Source organism: Lissotriton vulgaris, chromosome 2_1 (genome assembly GCF_964263255.1).
Source record: "Lissotriton vulgaris chromosome 2_1, aLisVul1.2, whole genome shotgun sequence".
In the NCBI taxonomy this organism is placed as follows: Eukaryota; Metazoa; Chordata; class Amphibia; order Caudata; family Salamandridae; genus Lissotriton; species Lissotriton vulgaris.
In genome coordinates, this window is record NC_141687.1 from 774943899 (window position 1) to 774966648 (window position 22750).

At 48.5% G+C, this 22750-nt stretch overlaps 1 protein-coding gene across 1 annotated transcript in view; it reads right to left on the bottom strand.

Moving 5' to 3' along the window:
- Nucleotides 1-22750, bottom strand: part of SLC25A12 (solute carrier family 25 member 12) — a 486415-nt gene that overhangs the window by 131317 nt on the left and 332348 nt on the right. The window contains exon 11 of the mRNA XM_086956111.1: nucleotides 16938-17090. Within this exon, the coding sequence (XP_086812237.1) occupies nucleotides 16938-17090 (153 nt within the window). The remainder of the gene's footprint in view (nucleotides 1-16937; nucleotides 17091-22750) is intronic.

Genomic DNA, 22750 nt, shown 5'->3' on the forward strand with positions numbered 1-22750 from the left:
CCTCTCTACCTTGCACCCTTCTCCCATCTGCCTTGCACCCTTCTCCCCTCCCCCTCCCCCTTGCACTCTACTCTCCTCTGCCTTGCACCCTTCTCCTCCCTACCTTGCACCCTTCTCTCCTCTGCCTTGCACCCTTCTCCTCCCTACCTTGCACCCTTCTCTCCTCTGCCTTGCACCCTTCTCCCCTCCACCTGGTGCCCTTCTCCCCTCTGCCTTGCACCCTGGTCCCCTCTGCCTTGCATCCTGCTCCCCTCTGCCTTGCACCCTGCTCCCCTTCTCCCCTCCGCCTTGCACCCTTCTCCCCTCCGCTTTGCACCCTTCTCCTCTCTGCCTTACACCCTTCTCCCCTCTGCCTTGCACCCTTTTCCCGTTTTCCGAGGGGGGGCACATTTTTAACTTCTTTACCATCCCCCTTGCACCCTTCTTCCCTCTGCCTTGCACCCTTCTCCCCCATCCCCTTGCACCCTTCTCCCCCTCCGCCTTGAACCCTTTTCTACCTTGCACCATTCTCCCCTCTGCCTTGCATTATTCTCCCCTCTGCCATGCACCCTTCTCCCCTCCCCTTGCACTCTTCTCCCTTCTGCCTTGCACCCGTCTCCTCTCTACCTTGCACCCTTCTCCCATCTGCCTTGCACCCTTCTCCCCTCCCCCTCCCCCTTGCACTCTACTCTCCTCTGCCTTGCACCCTTCTCCTCCCTACCTTGCACCCTTCTCTCCTCTGCCTTGCACCGTTCTCCCCTCCACCTGGTGCCCTTCTCCCCTCTGCCTTGCACCCTGGTCCCCTCTGCCTTGCATCCTGCTCCCCTCTGCCTTGCACCCTGCTCCCCTTCTCCCCTCCGCCTTGCACCCTTCTCCCCTCCGCTTTGCACCCTTCTCCTCTCTGCCTTACACCCTTCTCCCCTCTGCCTTGCACCCTTCTTCTCTCTACCTTGCACCCATCTCCCCTCTGCCTTGCACCATTCTCCCCTCTGCCATGCACCCTTCTCCCCTCCCCTTGCACTCTTCTCCCCTCTGCCTTGCACCCTTCTCCTCTCTACCTTGCACCCTTCTCCCATCTGCCTTGCACCCTTCTCCCATCTGCCTTGCACCCTTCTCCCCTCCCCCTCCCCCTTGCACTCTACTCTCCTCTGCCATGCACCCTTCTCCCCTCCACCTTGCGCCCTTCTCCCCTCTGCCTTGCACCCTGGTCCCCTCTGCCTTGCACCCTGCTCCCCTCTGCCTTGCATCCTGCTCCCCTCTGCCTTGCACCCTGCTCCCCTTCTCCCCTCCACCTTGCACCCGTCTCCCCTCCGCTTTGCACCCTTCTCCTCTCTGCCTTACACCCTTCTCCCCTCTGCTTTGCACCATTCTCCCCTCTGCCTTGCCCCATTCTCCACTCCCCTTGCACCCTTCTCCTCTCCGCCTTGCACCCTTCTCCCCTCTGCCTTGCACCCTTCTCCCCTCTGCCTTGCACCGTTCTCCCCTCTGCCTTGCACCCTTCTCCCCTCTACCTTGCACCCTTCTCCCCTCTACCTTGCACCCTTCTCCTCTCTGCCTTTCACCCTTCTCCCCTCTGCCTTGCACCCTTCCCTCCTCCCCCTTGCACCCTTCCCCCCTCCGCTTTGCACCCTACTCTCTGCCTTGCACCCTTCTCACCTCTGCCTTGCACCCATCTCCCCTCTGCCTTGCACCCTTCTCACCTCTGCCTTGCACCCATCTCCCCTCTACCTTGCACCCATCTCCCCTCTGCCTTGCACCCTTCTCCCCTCTGCCTTGCACCCTTCTCCCCTTTGCCTTGCACCCTTCTCCCCTCCGCCTTGCACCCTTCCCCCCTCTCCCTTGCACTCTTCTCCCCTCTGCCTTGAACCCTTCTCCCCTCCCCCTTGCACTCTTCTCCCCTCTGCCTTGCACCCTTCTCTCTACCTTGCACCCTTCTCCCCTCTGCCTTGCACCATCTCCACTCCACCTTGCACCCATCTCCTCTCCGCCTTGCACTCTTCTCCCCTCTGCCTTGCACCCTTCTCCCCTCTGCCTTGCACCCTTCTCCTCTCTACCTTGCACCCTTTTCCCGTTTTCCGAGGGGGGGGGCACATTTTTAACTTCTTTACCATCCCCCTTGCACCCTTCTTCCCTCTGCCTTGCACCCTTCTCCCCCATCCCCTTGCACCCTTCTCCCCCTCCGCCTTGAACCCTTTTCTACCTTGCACCATTCTCCCCTCTGCCTTGCATTATTCTCCCCTCTGCCATGCACCCTTCTCCCCTCCCCTTGCACTCTTCTCCCTTCTGCCTTGCACCCGTCTCCTCTCTACCTTGCACCCTTCTCCCATCTGCCTTGCACCCTTCTCCCCTCCCCCTCCCCCTTGCACTCTACTCTCCTCTGCCTTGCACCCTTCTCCTCCCTACCTTGCACCCTTCTCTCCTCTGCCTTGCACCCTTCTCCCCTCCACCTGGTGCCCTTCTCCCCTCTGCCTTGCACCCTGGTCCCCTCTGCCTTGCATCCTGCTCCCCTCTGCCTTGCACCCTGCTCCCCTTCTCCCCTCCGCCTTGCACCCTTCTCCCCTCTGCTTTGCACCCTTCTCCTCTCTGCCTTACACCCTTCTCCCCTCTGCCTTGCACCCTTCTTCTCTCTACCTTGCACCCATCTCCCCTCTGCCTTGCACCATTCTCCCCTCTGCCTTGCACCCATCTCCCCTCTACCTTGCACCCTTCCCTCCTCCCCCTTGCACCCTTCTCCCCTCAGCTTTGCACCCTACTCTCTGCCTTGCACCCTTCTCACCTCTGCCTTGCACCCATCTCCCCTCTGCCTTGCACCCTTCTCCCCTCTGCCTTGCACCCTTCCCCCCTCTGCCTTGCACTCTTCCCCCCTCCGCCTTGCACCCTTCTCCCCTATGCCTTGCACCCTTCTCCCCTCTGCCTTGAACCCTTCTCCCCTCCCCTTTGCACCCTTCTCCCCTATGTCTTGCACCCTTCTCCCCTCTGCCTTGAACCCTTCTCCCCTCCCCCTTGCACTCTTCTCCCCTCTGCCTTACACCCTTCTCCTCTCTACCTTGCACCCTTCTCCCCTCTGCCTTGCACCATCTCCACCCCACCTTGCACCCATCTCCTCTCTGCCTTGCACTCTTCTCCTCTCTACCTTGCACCCTTCTCCCCTCCCCCTTGCACCCTTCTCACAAGACCTGGAACCCATCTCCTCTCTGCCTTGCACTCATCTCCTCTCTACCTTGCACCCTTCTCTTCCCCCCTTACAAACCCCCCTGCGGACGCCCACATGGTGAGTGCTAACAAGAGTGCTTACCTGAGGGCACCATTTTGCTGCCTCATCCCTTCTCATATGAGCTTTGCCCTTGAGAATGCTGACAGTCTGACTCTGAGGGCCCCCACTCCCAAAGGGGATACCGACTCAAGACATACTCCACCTTTCTCACAGTTTAAATTCAGAGAAACAATATACTGATGTTATAGAGGCAAATTCACTAAAGAATACAAACTTTCCACACCACTCTCACCAGAAAGCTCGAAAATATCCAACCCAAAGATTTCCTATAGGAATCAAGCTATTGTTTAAAATACTTCACAGTGGAGATCTACAGCTAAAGGTGCGGTGTTACATGACAACCAAAGTTGTGAAATAGAACTACAATATTTGACAACATTGAGAAGATAGGATCTTGAAACCATTAATTCAAAACCTAGTCTTGCAAGTGTGTGGGACAGGTGTTACCCGTCTGCCCATTCTTCCTTAGTACATGAATACCATGCATATTTGCATCCATACTCTTGTCATGAGTGTTGTATGTGCCTTCAAAACCTGTCGGAAGAACACCATCTCCATTTCCCCTCTCACAACTAGGTAGACCTGACCTCATGACTTGTTCTGCGTCCTAATTGCTCTGTGCTGCCTCCTGCTGGGGCCCCCACCCACCCCATCCTCCTTCCGGGCCTTGCTAGCTCTGACTGAAGAGAAACATTGCAACTTGTTACTTTGTTTCTCTTCAGTCAGAGGGAGGGGGCGAGGGGCTCGGAGCAGGCTGCAGACAGCCTGCACCTGTTTTAGAGGGAGAGAGGCTTGCTTCAGCGCAAGCCTCTCTCACAGCTCTCTGAAGTGCTGAGGGGCCTGGGGCCCCCTTCATTTACTGAAGAGAGTGGGGGCCCCCCCGCACTGCGGGGGCTGCGTGGGTGTTTGTTACGCCCCTGTGTCAGAGTGGCCTTGGGCTGAATGGAGACCTCATGAAGAGGTCGCGCCCCACCATCTCCCAAAGAGGGGAGTGGAGTGTCATGGAGTGCAGTAGAGTGGAGGCGGCGTATAGTGGAGGGGCATAGAGTGGACTGTCATTGGGCTGAATGAAGGCCTAGTGATGGGGTAGCGCACACTGCACCTCCCCCCATGCACTGCAGGAACCTGTGCTACAAGTCTGCACACGGGGCGTAACACGTGGCGTACTCCCACAAGAAAAGTGATGGGGGCATAAATGGATTTATGACTGCTAGGTGACTTTATGCCCTAACTCGTCCTCTATCAAAATGTAAGCTGTGTCTGTGATGGACAGCTGAGCTGAGAAATTAGCGAAGAATGAAAAGAAATGAACACAATTCTGCCGAAGGGAATTTTTATGCAGGTCTGTCGGGTGCGCAGGGCTGCCAAGAACCAACTTAAAGCAGAAGGGTGAGGGCCTGCGTGCCAGGAGCAAAGGCTTCATGGTTTTATTCTTATTGGAAGAGAAGCCCAAGGCGTCGAGGGAGCCCAGGAGTCAGCCCGAAGTTTCAATCCTTGTCTTTACAAACGCTGCACAAAAAAAGATATAGGGCCCTCTCAGGCAGACGAGCGCTCCGTATTCATGAGGGAAATAAAACACTGCTTCATTTCAAACCAGAAGAGAAATGCGATTCCCATTTAGAGTGTACTTAAAAACAGATGTTTCCCAAACGGAATCTGTAAAGACCATGGAGGGTAAATTCTCAAAAGCGAGCGCCAGGTAAAGTAAATGTACAAAGTCTGGAAAATGTCGAAATCGGTTTGTGACTTGGCATGGCACCAACATGTGGCACATACAGGGGATGTGAAGACAGGATATTATGCAAATGGGCCGCTAGCAGGAGTAACCATCTTCTCAAGTACATCAAGGCTAGGATTTCACGGCAGCTTTCCTTACTGGCGTGTGAATGGCTGACACGGCCAGACTGGGAACCAAACGCGGAGCTGGCAAAAATAGTCAAACCAGCCCAGAGAAGTTTTATCTCCTTCCTTCTTTTTTTTATCTCTCTCTTTCTCCCTTCCCTGTCCTGTCCTTCCTCGTCCCCGATGTGCCTGCTGCAACAGGGAGCTGGAGGGTCTTTTTGAAGGCCCCCCTTACAAAATGCCTTTGGGATAAAGTGGGTGACGCGCACGTGAAACAGGCAATCAATGCTTCCCTCAGTCACGCGCAGGCCACGTACACCGAAAGCAGCACCCACAATACAAGCAGATTACATTACAAATCATTAGATGGCAGGCTTCACTTTAATGAATAATTCCAGGGCCTGGTGCTATAAATCTCTTCGCTTAAAAGCAGCACTTATGAAATGCTTTTCATTTTCCTTAAGATTACAAAACATTTTATAAACATGTTATGCGGCTGTCATTCCTAGAATCAACAGAGTCGGATTGCAGTGTTCCGTACAGGCTGTGCACGGCAAGTACAGCGTGTCACTGGAAGCAAGCAGGCTGCACACTATTAGAGGGCCCTCTTCTCGCCAGTGAACCACTCCAGGGCCCGAAACCATAAATCCGGCCTCCGGACAGGTAGCACTTATGTAGTACATTTCATTTACTGAGCTATTACACAACAATGTTGAACATGGCAGCCATTTTATCGTTAGCCACGTTCACTCATTTTAAGTACTGCAGAAGGTGACAAACGACTAACTCAGGGGCCGATTATGATTGCGGATAATCCGCATCCTCTGGGCCGGCGGAAGCAACCGCCGGCCTGGAGGATGGGGATCATCTGCTGCGGACTGGAAAAAGACCCCCCCCCCCCGCCAGATTAGGATGGCTGGGGGATCTATTTTCTGTCCGCCGCGTTTCCGCCGCAGTCGCCTTCCGACCGTGGCGGAAAAGCTCTAACATGGCTGGCGGTGTCTATCAGACACCGCCAGCCATATTAGGATAGCTGCGGTCATATGCCTTTCCACGGCGGCATTTCCGCCGTGGAAAGGCATATTGTGTTGTCTTCGAGGGCCCGTTGCGGGCCCCCAGGGGTGAAGGAGGGGTTGCACATGGGGGGTACCTATGGTACCCCCCTGCCTTTGCGTTCACGAAGGGGCAGGCACCACGCGGTGCCTGCAGCTTCGTGCATGCAAAGGTAAACATGCATTTTTTTAACATTGCGGCGTGTGCTGCTTCAAGCAGCACCCGCCGCAATGTTAAAAATACAGGATGTGACCGCCAGGGTGGCGGTCACATCCTAATTAGCACGGAGGGACCGCCGCAGCCCCTGCGGACGGTCCCTCCTCCTCTGGGGTGGTGGACGGACGCAGGTCCGTCCGCCATCCTAATAGGCCCCTAAGTTAGGTGATACAACTGTGCCCAAGGTGTACATCGAACATCACACTAGTAGTTCAGATGAAAACTGGTATAAAGGTTTATGAGTTTTGACATTGTATATATATTCACCTTTAAGTATCTCATTACAGCCCTCACAGCATCTTTTAGTATTTATCCGCGGTTCTTATCACGAAACAATCCAATATTGGTTTAGTTAGGCCTGTCTCCTTAATTTCAATGGTAGTCGTCTCTGCTTGGTGCCCTACTCATAATAATGGGCATTAGGAATAACAGGCATTGACAAATAGGCAATAGGCCTCGCCTATGCTAGAGCTATTGGCCATGCCAATGTGCTTTAGCCATGTTTTAAACTAACGTGGCTGCTGTTCAGCATGGCTAAAAGTTAGTGGCAGAGAGGAGAGTGTCATAGAGTGAGGTGTCGTTGAGTGGAGTCATGAAGGGTGGAGTAGAGTGGCAGAGAGGGGAGTAGAGTGGCAAAGAGGATAGTGAAGTGTTGTGGAGTGTCATGGACTGCTGTAGAGTAGAGGGGCATAGAGTAGAGTGGAGTGCTGCAGAATGGCGTAGTGTAGAGTGTCAGAGTGGGGTGGTGCAGAGTGGAGTACAGTCATGGAGTGGAGTGGCGTAGAGTGCCATAGAGTGGAGTAAAGCGGTGTGGAGTAGAGTGGCCTAGAATGAAGAGGCATAGAGTGGGGTGGCGCATAGTGGCATAGAGTCGAGTGGAGTGTTGTAGAGTGGAGAAGATTGTCATAGAGTGGAATTTCTTAGAGTAGGAGCAAAGCAGAGTGTCAGAGTGGAGGGGTGCAGAGTTGAGGTGCACGGAGTGGAGTAAAATATTGTAGAGTGGAGTGGCATAGAGTGGACTAAAGTCGCATGGAGTGGAACAGAGTGGTATAAAGTGTCGCAGAATGCCAGAGTGGGGTGTTGTAGTGTGGAGTAGAATGGCCTAGAGTGAAGAATCATAGAATGGAGTGGGGTGGGGTAGAGTGCTGTAGAGGGGAGTGGTGTAGAGTGGAGAGGTGTAGTGTGGAGTATGCATGGTGTGGTAGAATACTTCTATTACAGACAACACATTTTCAATTAAAATGACCATTACATTTGCATATACAGTTTTAATGATGAAACTATACAGCGCACAAACAATAGCATCTGAAAGTGGCATCACCTAGTGTGCTGATTTGTTCTGGACCGTATTAAGATATTTGTTTCCACCACACTTGTGAATCACAAAAACATGTTCTTCATTGTGCATTTCTAATTCTGGTATATTCTGAAACATCTGCACTCTCAGAATGTAACCAAAATGTCTTTTTACTGTCTGGAAGGCTTTGACCGATAAAATTACCCCCAAAAGCTCATATGTGTGGACTAATCAATATATACATGACGCTTTGAACTAATAGTTGAGGGGGCTGAACGTATGCTCCTCTCTCCATTTAGATACCGTATAAGAGCCTGCACACAGCTCAAATTGTCTCTACCCAGAACCAATCAGTGACTGAAATCACATACTAAACGGTGAAAGTACAGATAGGCAGTTGTGATGCCATACAATAAAAAACACGGTTTTTTTTTTAAGGATGGCAAAACTAGCCGCTCATAAGCAAACCATTCACTTCACAACAGTAAGTGTGGAAAACACAGAATTTGGAAAATCCTTCTCAAATAACCTTATGTTTCCATAAGCAGACAGCAGAAAGCTTCCTGTACTCCAAATATCCAGAAAGCTAGACACAGATCTGTGTCTCTTGCCTCACTGCACTATTAATTAGGCTGAATGCCTACGGGATGGATGCCACCAGCAGGATTTAGCGCTTGTGACTATTCCATGCACACCCCCAGGATCGTTCTGCTGGGGGCGGGTTACAAGGAGACAATGGGCATCCCGCAGTCTGCTCATTGGGACACCAAGACGTACCACCTGACATGGCAGCCAGCTGCCGACGCATAGGTGGTAATTATTAAGAGGTTTGCGTACTAGCGCTGGACAATGCGAGTGTCACGAGAACCCGCCGCCAAGGCAGCACTTATGAATATCCCAGTACACCTTTCAGCGGGAAGACGGTGCTGGTGAACAATACATCATGAATATCCATACTTCATTTGTTGGTGAGGTGCTGTACGCAGCCCCATCTTCCCCGCGTTCGCAGCTCGTCACCAGAAAAAACGTCTTCCGGGGTTTAAAGCAACAACTGTAAAAACACTCCGAGGGATCAGCAGCTAATATCGGCAATATTTTCATTTTATTCTCATTTCCTTCTGTCTGTAATTTAACGTTTTAGTGTGCTGCGGAAAGGTAGCTATTAAATCAAAAGCGGGCTGAAGATAGCACAAAGACACGCGTCCCCGCCCACACACGAGCGTCTGATCCTTTCAGAAAGGAAAGTTATCTCGGCAGAACATCTTGGTAAAAAGAAAGAGACAGACAAACACCTGAAGGCACTCCCACCTCCCCCTGCCTTTCATGTGCGGCTAAGTACAGCCTGCGAGCCGAGTGTCTGCACTTCAGCACCCAGGGATGTGGCGGATTCTTCCAAAGTATACATTATAAAGGGAGAGTCAGGAATGGTCTCCCAAGTTATTATAGGACGCAAGCTAAAGCACAGCAAGCATGGATGCCAAAGAAACATGGCATACATATTAAATGCAAATGTGCTGTACATATTTGAGCGTGCTGCACTCACAGATCAACTAGGCCACATCGGCTTAATCCATGGGCACTAAAGTAATACCAGCTGACCCCTACAGAGGGAGACTGGAGTGTCTCTGCTCACGTCCTAGTTCTGCTCACATCAGTGCATTCGGAGTGGGTAAGGTTACCTCAGGAGAGACAGGGTGGAGACAAGGTTACCTTCGGAGAGGCCCGGTGGGGACAAGGTTACTTCTGGAGAGGGCACGTGGGGACAAGGTTACTTCAGGAGAGGGCGGGTGGGGACAAGGTTACCTTCGGAGAGGCCCGGTGGGGACAAGGTTACTTCAGGAGAGGGCGGGTGGGGACAAGGTTACTTCAGGAGAGGGCGGTGGGGACAAGGTTACCGAGGAGAGGCCGGGTAAAGACAAGGCTACTTCAGGAGAGGGCGGGTGGGGACAAGGTTACTTCAGGAGAGGACGGGTGGGAAGGGTATTCCCAGACGTGGGTCCCTTGCTCACTAAGCCACTGGAGTCAAGCTATCCTGGCTGAAGACGGCTGATAGCCAGAAACCGGTCCTAGGATGCTTGATTCCGGTCCAGGGAAGACATGGCTTGGCAGTTCGGGCTGGACTGTTCCCATGAGGCACAGGGTCAAGGCTGATTTGCATATGGCCATGTCTGAACTGGGGTGGTGTGGAGTGCAAAAAACGATGGATTTAGGCCCAGATCACTGTACTGGGGTGAATGTATGACATTGTTCTGCATTCTGTCCATCAACTGTTTTTGCACTTTTCCTGCATCAACCTGAATTCCGAAAGAGAACATTTAGAATCTCCGAAAAAGGATGCTGGTCATTTCAAAACTTCATTTTACTAGCCTAGCATAAAATGAATTGGAATGAAGTCAGCTGAACACGTCCTTGATGTGCTTCTTCTGTTTCAAGGTACACGAAGATATCATACCGATAAACTGTTACATATGGGTCCAGAATATCCTGGAAGATGTTGTTGATAAAATGTTTTAGACAGCTGGCACATTACACAGGAAAAATGTCAACACATGGTATTCAAGTGGCTATATCTTATGTTAAAAGCTGCTTTCTATTCATTTCCCTCTCTAATATATATTAAATTGTACACACAACTCAAAGCCAACTTGGTGAATATGTTACCATTTTTCAGTAATACAGATCCGATGAAGCAAATATCTTTTTCCAATAGTAATTGCATTTAATTCTCTGTAATGGGTAATTGCATTTAATTCTCTGTAATCTATGTAGGGGTAAAAGGTGCCATCAGATTTGATATAAACACATTTGATTCTGACAATTGAGATGTCAAATGGCAGGTTAATTCTCTCTTCACTTTTTCCTGAATATATTCTTTGAGTAAGTTGTCTCTCTGCACTGTTAATGTGTAGATCTTGCAATGGGAATCTTCACATTCAGGAATAAACAAAGGCACAGTCATACCTCTGAGGGGGATGTTTTCAGCCTCATAAGGACTAAACACATCAGCAAACTCTGTATTGTGACAGGGAGTTATCTTCTTCCATGTGGGAGGACAAAGGACAGGTAAAGGGGTGAATGGTTCTCAAGTGTTTCCTTAGAAAACATTTCTCTTTACAGTAATGTCATTCCAAAGTTGTGGTGCATGCTCTCTAGTCAGTCATGTGGCTATGCCTCCTGTACCAAGCCATTCCCAAAATGATGGTAAATATGATGTGTCAATGAGATATAAGGAAAGGAATTAAGTGTTTCCTCTGTAGTTACCATCACAACAGGTACAGTTTCCCAAATCACCTTCTCAGAGGTTTGCAAAGTACCATCCATACCTAAAATGCTGCCTTCTTTTTTACTTTCAAATTAAAGGAATCCAGGTTTGACTATGGAACTTATGGCCAATAAAGTAACATGTAGCTCCACGATCTAATAATAAATAATACTTTTTAAATACCATCTGATGTAGCCAATTCCATGCAGGGATGGAAAGGCGTCCTGTAATTAACAAACACTTGGCTCTTGTTAAAGCTCAACCTGGATTTAATGGTCATAGTTAAGCTCTCTTGTTTTCCTTCAAAGAGGGGCAGTTTTTAACAAAAAGTCCTCTACAGCATAAAAATGTCTTCTTTGTATTTTTATTTCTTTTCTTCTTTAGATAACACACATTTAAGGTTACCAGTCTGCATTGATTTAGAAGCTTGGGTTTCGTGTTTTGATGATTCTGCCATTAATTCTATCAGGCCTTTATGAACCAGCCAACGTCTTTCCTCTTTTTGGAGTTTGAGCTGAACCCTCTACATGCAGAGTAACATTAATTAAAGTTTCTGTAAATGTAGGTAGGTTGACTACTAAGGAAATTATGCCTTTTAATTCCTCCCACAGCAGACCATTACTTAATGCGGCTGAATCTGCCTCTTTCAAGCTACTCCATTTCTTAAGTGCTGAAAGTCACTTACATAGACACAAATACCTCTGGTCCTTTGGCTCAAGGACAGTAAACATGTGTGTGCAGCCTGCTCCACCCAAGGGGTTCCATTAATTGCCAAAAATCAAGTGATAAAAATGTTAAACTGTGTAAGTATCGAAGTATTTATTAGTCTTGTAAGCTTGTATTAAAGCTTCTTAGACTAGGTATGAAAGAATAAGGGCCACTTCATAGATCCATTGGGAAAAAAGGTGACTAAGACAAAAATTGCAATTTGGATTATGGAATAAATACCTTAAAATATGTGGGATCTCTTGCAAATTTTTCAGGAGGGGAAAACGCTGGGGCTACGGGCATTGAAAGACTTCAAACTCCTGCATAAATTGAATCTCAAGAAAGATCTGAAGAAACCCCTGACGAAATATTCTCAGAGGCAACAGGAAAAGCACACAGGCTACATATTCATTAAGTTCAGTTCGCAGGAACGCCCTCTCATGTTGTGCTAAATTCAAATCGGCCTGCACTTACTGATGGCTTGTGACATAACTTGAAAAGGATTTACATCGGAGTCCATGGAGCTAAATTTGGGGCTAGTAATCTGTCATGAATCAAGTGAGTAGCGGGTGAACTTGGAGGCAATTCCAAACTTCCACACTAAGTGCATAAGACCCAGGGACCGCCACCTTCCCGGGGCATTGTTAATAATTTATGCCATGGTTGCGTGCTCAGCAACCTCGTGCCCTGGGGACTGCCACCTCTCTAGGGCAAATGTAGTATAAATGTGGGGGGGCCCTGACCCCAGGGACCACCTCCTCCCAGGGGCTAATTATGATACATGCAGGGGCAGTGCAGCACCCCACAGCTCCTGGGACCCCCACCTTTCTGGGGCTAAAATTGAATTAATGAGGGAGGCCTGTGTGGCACCCCCACAATCCCGGAGACCGGCACCTCCCAGGGGCAAATGTTAAGAATTGAAGTGGGTGGCCGCATGGCTCCCCGCAACCCTGGAGACCACCAGGCTGTGTCCTGCAATAGAGGGCCCTAGATGGCCCTGGGGACTGCCACTCCACCCCCCCCCCCCAACTGGGCTGGCTCCTGCTATGTCCCAAGGTGCCCACTCCCAGCACATAGCTGTTTGTGATGGCTTGGCGGGAGCGTTATAGCAAACTGTGCTCCATGTGTAGCAAGTGAGAGCACAAAAAAAGCTCTTGCTTGCTAGAAGCAGGGTGCAAATGCTTTGACAGAAAGGGAGCTGCATGTTCATCTTTTATTTTTTTTTCATTAAAAAAAAGAGGCTGAGCACTGGGGCATGGGGTCCCTCGGGCTGAAATCAACCCGGGGAATAAATACAAAATAATGATAATTTAAAAAAATAGACACTTCACAGAAGGACCGGCCCCTGTTACATCCAGTAAGTCCCAAACAGCGGGATTGCTGAGAGGCCTTCAGGGTCCACGCCCGTTCTCCACCACTCTCAAAAACACGCCTCCTGGCGCACTGCTGGTTGGGGGATGAAGTCCTCTTGGATGCAGAGGGTTCCTGGTGCACAGAAGCCCTCCTGGTACCTCAAGTAAGTCTGACACAGCAGGATTCCTGAGAGCTAGCTGGAGGCCCCTGACTTCTTTCTCCACCACTCTGCAAACAGGACTACTAGTTAAAAAAACATCGAAATTGACCTAAACAAACATAGGTTACAGGGACGTTATGATTAGGAAACATAATTTGAAATACCTTAAAAATTCACTTAAAAAACCAAGGGTTATAGGGTCATTTAGTCAGGAAATAGAATTTAAAAAAACCTTAGAAATTCACTGAAAATACCAACGGTTACAGGATTGTTATTGTTAGGCTCAGAGTCCACTCGTACAAAACAGGTAAAAATCAGCAGTTTTAGTTAGTTGAGCTAGCTATAACTTATGCACCGGCAGTGCACTGCTTATGACCTCACACATTACATCACTCATGGCATGGTCAGTGACATCGCTGATGACATCTCAAATGACATCACTCATGACATCAGCCACAGAACCACTCACACCCCATACCACTTGTATGCCCACCCACAGAACCACTCATATACCCATTCATAGACCCATATCAGTAATCACACACCCACCCAATCCTTCATATAGCCACTCACACAACCCTTCACTCACCCATACAGCTACTCATGAATCACTCACCCATACAGCCACTCACATAGCCACATACTCACCAACTCACTTAACCAAACACTCACTCAAACAACCACTCACTCACCCATACAGCCACTTGTACACCACGTCACTCAATCATACAGTTATTCAGACACCCTCTCACTCATGCATTCACTACACACCCACTTACCCACCCATAGAGCCACTCACACGACCAGTCACCCAAACAACCACTGACACAACCACTCACACCTCTACAGACCTACTCTGAAATCCACTCACTTACCTATACAGTCACTCGTGCATGCATTCACTCACCATACAGTCACTACACACCCACTTACCCACCCATAGAGCCACTCACACCGCCACACTGACCCTTACAGCCACTGACACACCCATTCACTCACCAATACAGCCACTCACACAGCAACTCACTCACCCACACAGCTACTTACACACCCACTTATACAACCATACACACAAGGATATAAACAGTCACACAGTGACTCACATAATATATATTAGAAGTAGTATCACTGAGTTGTGGTACACCTAATATACTAATTTAACTTTTGTAGTAGGTTAGTATACATCTTTAACACCCATAAACTCTTAGAAAATACTTACACTCACTGGATGATGTCATCAGTGATGTCATAAGTGATGTGATTTGAGATGTTATCAGTGATGTTATCAGTGATGTCACTGACCATGTCATGAGTGATGAAACATGCAAGACCATAAGCAGTGTATTGTGGGGGTATAAGATATAGTTAGTTCAGGTAACTAGAACTGCTGATTTCACTGGTTTTGTACGAGTGAAATCTGAGCCTAACTATAACGTCTCTGTAACTTTTGTTTTTTCAGTGAATTTCTAAGGTTTTTTGAATTCCATTTCATAACAATAACCAGTAAAGGGAGAGCAGGAAAAAATCATAATGCAGAGGTAATGGGGGGACTGAAAACAAAAAAATGTGTATGACTTCAAATGCCGAGTGCCAACTATGTGAAACAGGAATCTTCAACACGACGTAGCTAGGCAATGTGAATTGCGTCTGACTCTGCATTTATGAACATGTAAAGACTCTTCTGACCTTTGTGAGGTCCTAGTGCCTGCCTGCCAGTGTGCCAAAGTCTCCACAGGCCCAATCTCCATTAGAATCTCTGGAAACTCAATCTGCGCCTTCCCATGTCTCGATTCAGTGTTAGAACACAATATGGACTTGACAAGATTTTCCCAGCAGAAGGCTCTGAAAGCGCATGAAGCAGGATTAATGCTCTTTTTCTGAGTGAAGTAACAGAACTTCAGGGGACTTTGGGGCCAATTTAAACTTTTGCAGATGGGGATCCCTGTAATGAAAGTGAATCCTTTAGAGTTGTGCATGCACTTTCATTACAGTGGAATGCTAAGCGGGCCGTAATATTGAAGCAACCTCCTTTTCATTTCCTTTTGCTCTGCAGCAACAAACCGGTAAGCAGGGGTTTGCTGCTGCAAAGCAACAGACACACATTCCAGATGTACAAGGCATTTTCCACCTCCACATCATTGACACATCACAATTTTCCATTCTGGGGCTGCCATCAAATCTATGTTCTTGTCTAGAATGTCGCCATGATGTGACGATGTATTGATTCAAGCTTGATTACACATACAAAACGAGTCACCCAAAGCTCCTGCTGCAATGTCCACCAGCTCTATGTTGGTTTGTAGAAGCTGTGAAGCAGACTCTTTGGCTTCTAATGTGCAGAAAAGAACACATTTTAGTAGCCACAAATTGTGAAAGTGCAAGACTGTGGTAGAGTTTGTCTGCCGTGGGGAAAGAGACGGTTGATAGAAGCTTTTATTCCTTTCCTGCTGCCACTCGTTAGCTTCTCGGACTGTGATACAGCAAGCAAAAGGAGCAGGGACAATGCCCTCGCTTTGTGATGCTCTTACATTTTAGGATCTAGAAATAATGACTTCTCCTCTTAACTCACCATTGAGGAAATGATGGAGTCCTGTGTAGGAACTGTGGACAGACAGGGAAAGAAAAGACCTGTGCTCAAAGTGCATGTGTACACATTGGTCACCAAAGGCCAAGAAAGACCTGTAAACCTGTGCACTGGTCAGAAATGTTGGCTGAGGAAGGGCAAGAGGCAGTATGGGAGTATGAGGAATTTTTATCACCAAGTGGAAAGCTAGCTATTGCAGTCAAGAAAACTCTTGATAAATTAAAGTAGGACCTCAGGTAGTACAACAAATTACTGTGAGGGTTGGGACTCTAGTCTGGAGGGCTCAGTTTGATAAACAGTCTGAGAACTTACCGCCAGTTCTGGATGGAGGAAGTGCCAAACTGTGGTGCTTTCGCATACTTTTTAATTTTTTTATTTTGTTTTTAGAAAGGTGAAGAGGGAGTTTTTCATCAAGTCAACCCAGCAGCTAGTTTTCAAAAATGTGCGCTTGTGAATCAACCATAACAAAACGTCCCTAAGCCAAACACTTGTTGTGATTTCCATAGACGTTAATATAACCGTTTTTCCCGATGCTTTTCTTTTGCTAAATGTATTCTATGATACAGGGCCCATGCAGGTTTTGTCAGGTTTTTCCTGGTGTAATGTGCACAGTGGAAAAAAATCAGGGGTGGAATATTCCCAAATATCCCAGATATATTTATAATCCTGATGCTCATACTGAGGGACGAGGTGGTCTTCTGTTTGTTTGGAGGGAGTGTGCAGGCCCTGCACGCCCAAAACGGTGCCTTATCTCCTTTAAAATGTGGAAGCTCTGCTTTATTACAGCATTTAGGACAGTTTTCCTTCAAACACGTACCCTACTGCAAAACGAATAGGTACTGGACCGCCTAAGATCCCACTTAGTGCTTAACTTAAACAGGATCGTGCAGGTAGTGCGCATGGGCACTGATACGTTTTATCATCAAACTTTAATACAGAACAAGAGAGAGAATGGGAGAAAGGAAGAGAAAGACAGGAAGAAAACAACAAAAGCTGCAAGGAAAAAGAAACTGTAAGAATGAGAAAAAAGAGAGAAAGTGTAGGAAGGTGGCATGAAGTGGACTCAGTCAAGGAATTCAGCAGCACATTCCCTAAGAAACACTACATTTATCAAACGAAGCACTAATCAAACTTCATGTCTCAGAATCACATATGTGCAGTACCTCCTGTTTTCCAAACCACAAAAAAGTCCATCTTCCAGTCATTTACCTCTGTAAAGGCCAAAAAACCCTTCGTAGCGTATGACCTTCTTGGCACAGTCAAAGCTGTTCTTGTACATCAGCTCGCCCACAAAGGAAGAGCGCTGATTCTGCATACGTGTCTTCACAAGATCAATCGGGTACACAGCCGTTGCGCCGACAGCTAGGAACAAGCACCAACAACACAATGAGTGTCTGAACCAATATACAAACATTAGGAATTAAAATATCATGCTAAGAATCATCTTTTAAGGCCTTTGCAGTGTTTTATGTGCATCATGGAATTGTTAAAGGTAAAGTGTCTTTGTACTTTTCAAATCTTGAATAACAAAATCCATTTCTAAATTTAAAATTTTTTTAAACAGAACAAATATTTATAACTTATTTTGATTGAACTCAACATCTCGCTATATGATTACACGTCTGCAACTCTAATTCAAAAAGGGAAAATATGAAAGATTGATAAAACATGTTTTTGAAAGGCTTCTCCTGACACGGGAAGCATCAACAGCTGCAGAGCCACCTCGTTTTGCCGCCTGGATTAAGGCTGGTGACACAATGGTGTGTGCCAGACAAGAAAGCAAAGCTTACAGTCTGCAGGCTCGCCACACATGCTGTAATAGGGTCTGGGAAGGGTGCCGCTGGCACACTTCCTGTCTGAATGACAAGTCAAGTCTCGCCTTATATTAGATCAACTCTTTGTTCCCTGAAGTTTATGGTTTGTGAAGGCAGCACTATGCTACATTGACAATCTGATCGTTCAGTCCACAGGCGGTGATAAGCTATAAAATGTAATACAAATGAAAAACAATAACAAAGCGCAGTTGCCTCAAACAATGGAAATTCATTTATGCTCTAAACTGAAGTACACTTACCAGTTCCACTTAAGAAATAAAAATCATGCAAATTACATATTGTTCCTTTTCAATTTGGAGGCAAACATCGATTCACTAAAACTTTACACAAGGTCATTACAACTGTAATTTCTTTTTAAGATTATTGTAGTACTGTATTCGGAAGTGCGGTTTAGGGGTAGCTACAGAGGGCTACTGTTGGTCCTGTCTGACAACTGTACTTTTTTTTAAAAAAAAGTATGCATTTAACTTAAACTACATTTTGTAGCTAGTGGTGTATGCCTGTTATCAATTGCAGCTTATGAACACGCAGAAACCCTGACTTTGTGATAAAGCTTGTTTAAAAAATGTACACTGGTCAGTATAGAGTAGAAAGTCATGAGATGCTGCTTCCTGTACCGTTAACAGAGGCGAAAGGCATTTTATGTCACTCCTGCAACCTCCTGGATTGTGGTTAAACAAAAACACAGGACCTCTCGATCAGTTGTTCTAAAACTTTTTAGAACCACTATCCACTTTTTAGAACAACAAACTGGTGCGACCCACCTACCTTTAACATTTAGTGGACTTGCTCCCTTCACAGTGCAGCTCCGCCTGGTAGCTGCTGCTGACCCGCTGAGCAGGAGCTCGAGGCCCTCCGACACCAGCAGGCTCCTGCCTGTGCTGTGCCTCATCCCTGGTGGTCTAGTGGCAGAGCGTTTCTGCTCTGCTGCTGGGGCTGCCCCTTGGTCTCTGCTTTCTTCCCCCCCTATTTTTCCCTTTATTTTTGCTCTTTTTCTTGATTCTGCCTTGATTCTGTTTTTTCCTTTGTCTTTTTTTCTCCTTTTTTCACCGCCCTCGCCCCTGCGATCTCATGTGGTCCGTCCCGCTACTGCATTTAGCCGCCTCCCAGCTGTCCAGCCTCCCACCGCAGCACTACTTAATGGCCGCCGCTACACAGCCACACAGAGGGTGTGCCCCTGGCGCACCAAATGCAAGCCCATCTGCACCTTTGCCTGCCAGAGCTGCAGCCACACCTTCGCCCACACCAACACACCAGCTTCTCTCGCCGACCAACAGTCCACCCGACGGGCTCAACTGTATCCTCCTCGAAGTGTGAGCCCTTCACAAACACCCCACAGAAATCTGGGACCTCCTCGAAGCCAGCTCGCCCGACATCACCTTCTTCAAGGAAATCTGGACCAATCCTTGTTCGGGACCGGACATCGCCATCGCCATCCCGGACGGCTACATAATCACCCACAAGGACTATGCCAACCGACAAGGAGGAGGCATCGCCATCATCCACAAGAACACCCTCGACTGACCACGCACTCAAACGACCCAACGACAACCTCCACTTCCAGATCTGGACCAAACCCAACATCTACCTCCGCAGCACCCTCGTCTACAGCCCCCCAGCCCCAATCCACTGTCCATTGACGCCTTTGTAGACCTCATCTCACCCAAGGTTCTTGCATCCACCTATTACATCCTACTCAGAGACCTCAACTTCCACTTTGACAACCCCAGTGACCAGAACACTGCATCACTACTGGAGAACCTTGCCAACATTGGACTCAAGCAGCTAGTCACTGCACCGACCCACACAGAGACACACTTTAACCCGTTTTCTCCTCCAGCCGGATAGTCACCTAAAGGCACACCGCCGAACTCCTCTGGACCGACCACCACTGCGTACATCTCGCCTTTGCCATACCCACTGCACTCATCGCCCTTTTAGAGTTGGAACAAGGCCACCGAATAATGTCTCGTCAAATTTCCTCAGCACGACCATTCCGCCAACACCAACAGACACCAACACCGCTGCGCGCAACTTCACCGATGGATCTCCAACTGTGCCAACACTCTAGCACCCCTCAAGAGGACACCAGACAAGCAACACTCCAAGGAAGCTAGCTGGTTCACTCCCGTCCTCCTCAAGTTCAAACTCACCTGCCGACAACTCAAGAAGAGATGGAGGAACAACAAAACCCCAGAAACCCACGCAACCTTCAAATTTGCTGTCCATGCACATCACCTTCTCTTCAACATCACAAAGAAAATAGCCTTCCAAGACAGAATCAACACCAACGCGCACAACGGTATACAACCTTTACAACGAAACTTTTACAACGCACTACCATTACAAAGCAGTCATTACAACGCAAACCATTACAACGCATTGCGCTGGGGGGCGCTCTAGGATAGGGAATAAGTTTAATTTACTATCCAACACCTTCCTTAGTGTCTACGGGGACTGGAGTTGGAATAGTAAATAAAACTATTCACTATCCAGCACCCCAAAGTGCTATGCGTTGTAAAGGCATGCGTTGTAAAAACCGCGTTGTAAAGGCATGCGTGGTAAAAGTATGCGTTGTAACGTCATACATCCCGCAAAACAGTAAAGAAGCCTTCGTCATCAAGGAGTTTGCAAGGCCCAATAGCGAGACCACAGACGTCCCACCCTCCCAAGACCTCTGCAACAAACTCAGCACCTTCTTCCACCACAGGATTAGGCAGATCGACGACAGTTTCGATACCCAAGACACTGCCCCTAGGCCCGCCACCACTGCAAGCAACCACGCTGCACTCCAACAGATCGTGCCCAACTGGATTCCGCTCACCACAGACGACACACACAAGTCTATGAAGAGCATCCACTCAGGAACCCCATCAGAATCCTGTTCACACCACATCTTCCATAGAGCAGCTGCCTCCATCGCCCCCCAGCTTTGCTGCACCATCAACTGCTCCATCGAAATCGCCACCTTCCCCACGACAAATATGCCGAGATCAACCCTCTGCTGAAGAAACCGTCTGCCGAAACGACAAATCTCAAGAACTTCAGACCCATCTCCCTCCTTCCCTTCCCAGCCAAGGTCATCGAGAAGGCCACCAATGCCCAACTATACGAGTTCATTGTAGAGAACCATGTCCTGTACACTTTCCAATCGGCAATCAAAGCACTAAAGACCGCACTCCTCGCTGCCACCGACAACATCAGCTACCTCCTCAACTGGGGCGAAACCACAGCCCTCATCCTAATGGACCTCTCGGCCGCCTCCGACACCGTCTTTCACCGCACCCTAATCACGAGACTTCACAACGCCAGCATCCGCAACAAGGCAGTGCCCTGGATCCACTCCTTCGTGACCGGCCGAACACATCGAGTCAGACGACCCCCGTTCCTCTCAGAGGCTGCAGAGATCAGCTCCTCCCTGAGCCCAGCCCTCTTCAATTTCTACATGGCCCCCATCATCAGAAGCCACAGACTCAACATCATGTCATATGCAGACGACACCCAGCTGATCATCTCCCTTACCAACGACCCCACAGCTGCAAGAATCAATATTCACAACAGAGTGAAGGCTGTTGCTACTTGGATGAAAGACAGCGGCCTCAAGCTCAACTCGGACAACACCCGAGTACTCATCCTTGGATCCACCCTGTCAGCCTGGGACAACTCCTGGTGGCCCGCTGCACTTGGAAGACCTCCCACCCCTACGGACCACGCACGCAACCTCGGCATCATACTGGACTCCAATCTCACAATGAACCGCCAAATCAATGCAGTATCCTCATCCTGCTTCCACGCGCTCCGCCTGATTCAAAAGACATTCATATGGATCCCCACAGAATCAAGAAAGACGGCAAGGCACTCTAGGCCGGTGTCACCCAGACACAGCTCAGGAAACTACAGAACGTCCAAAACGATGCAGCCAGAGTGGTATCCACATCCTCCACCCCAGCCACATGACAACACCTCTGACAACTCCACTGGCTCCCAATCAAAACAAGAATCACTTTCAAGCTCTTCCCACACGCCTACAAGGCTCTAAATGATGCAGGATCAGAATAGCTGAATCAACGCAGCAATTTTCACACACCCGCCAGACAACTCCGCTCTGCCCATCTGGGCCTGGCCTCCTTTCCACAGATCAACAAGACCAGAGCCGGAGGAAATCCCTCTGGTACCTCGCCGCCAAGACCTGGAACATCCTGCCCCTCCATCTCAGACAATCCGCGTTGTTGACCCAATTCAGGAAGGTCCTTCAGTCCTGGCTCTTCAACTGAACCTCCACACCCAGATGGATCAGCAGCACCTTGAACCCTCAGGAGGGCTGATTTTTTTATGTAACTGAAGCATTGTGCGGTAGCGCATTATCATTTACAGACAGCGTGTTTTCCATTGAAATGGCCAGTAACTTTGCACAGACATACAGTTTTACTGATAAAACTATATAGCACTCAAATGGTAACATGTGGAGATCGGTTTCTGTGAATAGTTATCATTTGTACATCAACATGTAAAGTGTCTTGATTTCGTATGATCCCATTAAAATCTCTGTTTACAGCACACTTCAAAATTACAAAAAATGTACTTCATTTTTTGCCTTTCTAACGGATGAATGCATACAGTTCATTTGCAGGTATTTACATTTTGTTTTGTGTGGCAACAAAACATCCCACAGCCTTACCTTTCACATTCCCTGTACTCCAGCAAGATTGTCTCATAAGCCACTTTAAAAACCGGCAGAGGAGTGTCGCCCCACAGGAAAATTAAATGATAATAACATCATGTTACTGTCATTTTCTTTTTCAGGACTGGCTCTGTTGTGTTTCTTTTAGGTGCGGGGTGGGACGGCGCTGGGCTGCCCACAGAGCAAGCGAGGAGTGGTTGGCACATTCTAAGTGCGCATGACGGTTTGGCCGCTAGTCTTGGGCTGACCAAACAGACATGTGCACTTAGTATGTTCTCTACAAGGCTGTAATGCACAGCTGGCTGGAGAACATGCAAAGGCTCCCATTACCTGTCTGAGCGCCGAACCAGGTCTCTCAGACCAATCACGATGCTGCTGTCATGCTGATGACAGCAGCATTGTGATAGGCTTAGGAGAGTCTGGGAGTCTGTGTACTTCCTGCGTCGACAGAAGAGGACAGAGGAGAGGCGGCAGCCGGCAGGAAAGTGAACGTTTCTTTTTTTCCT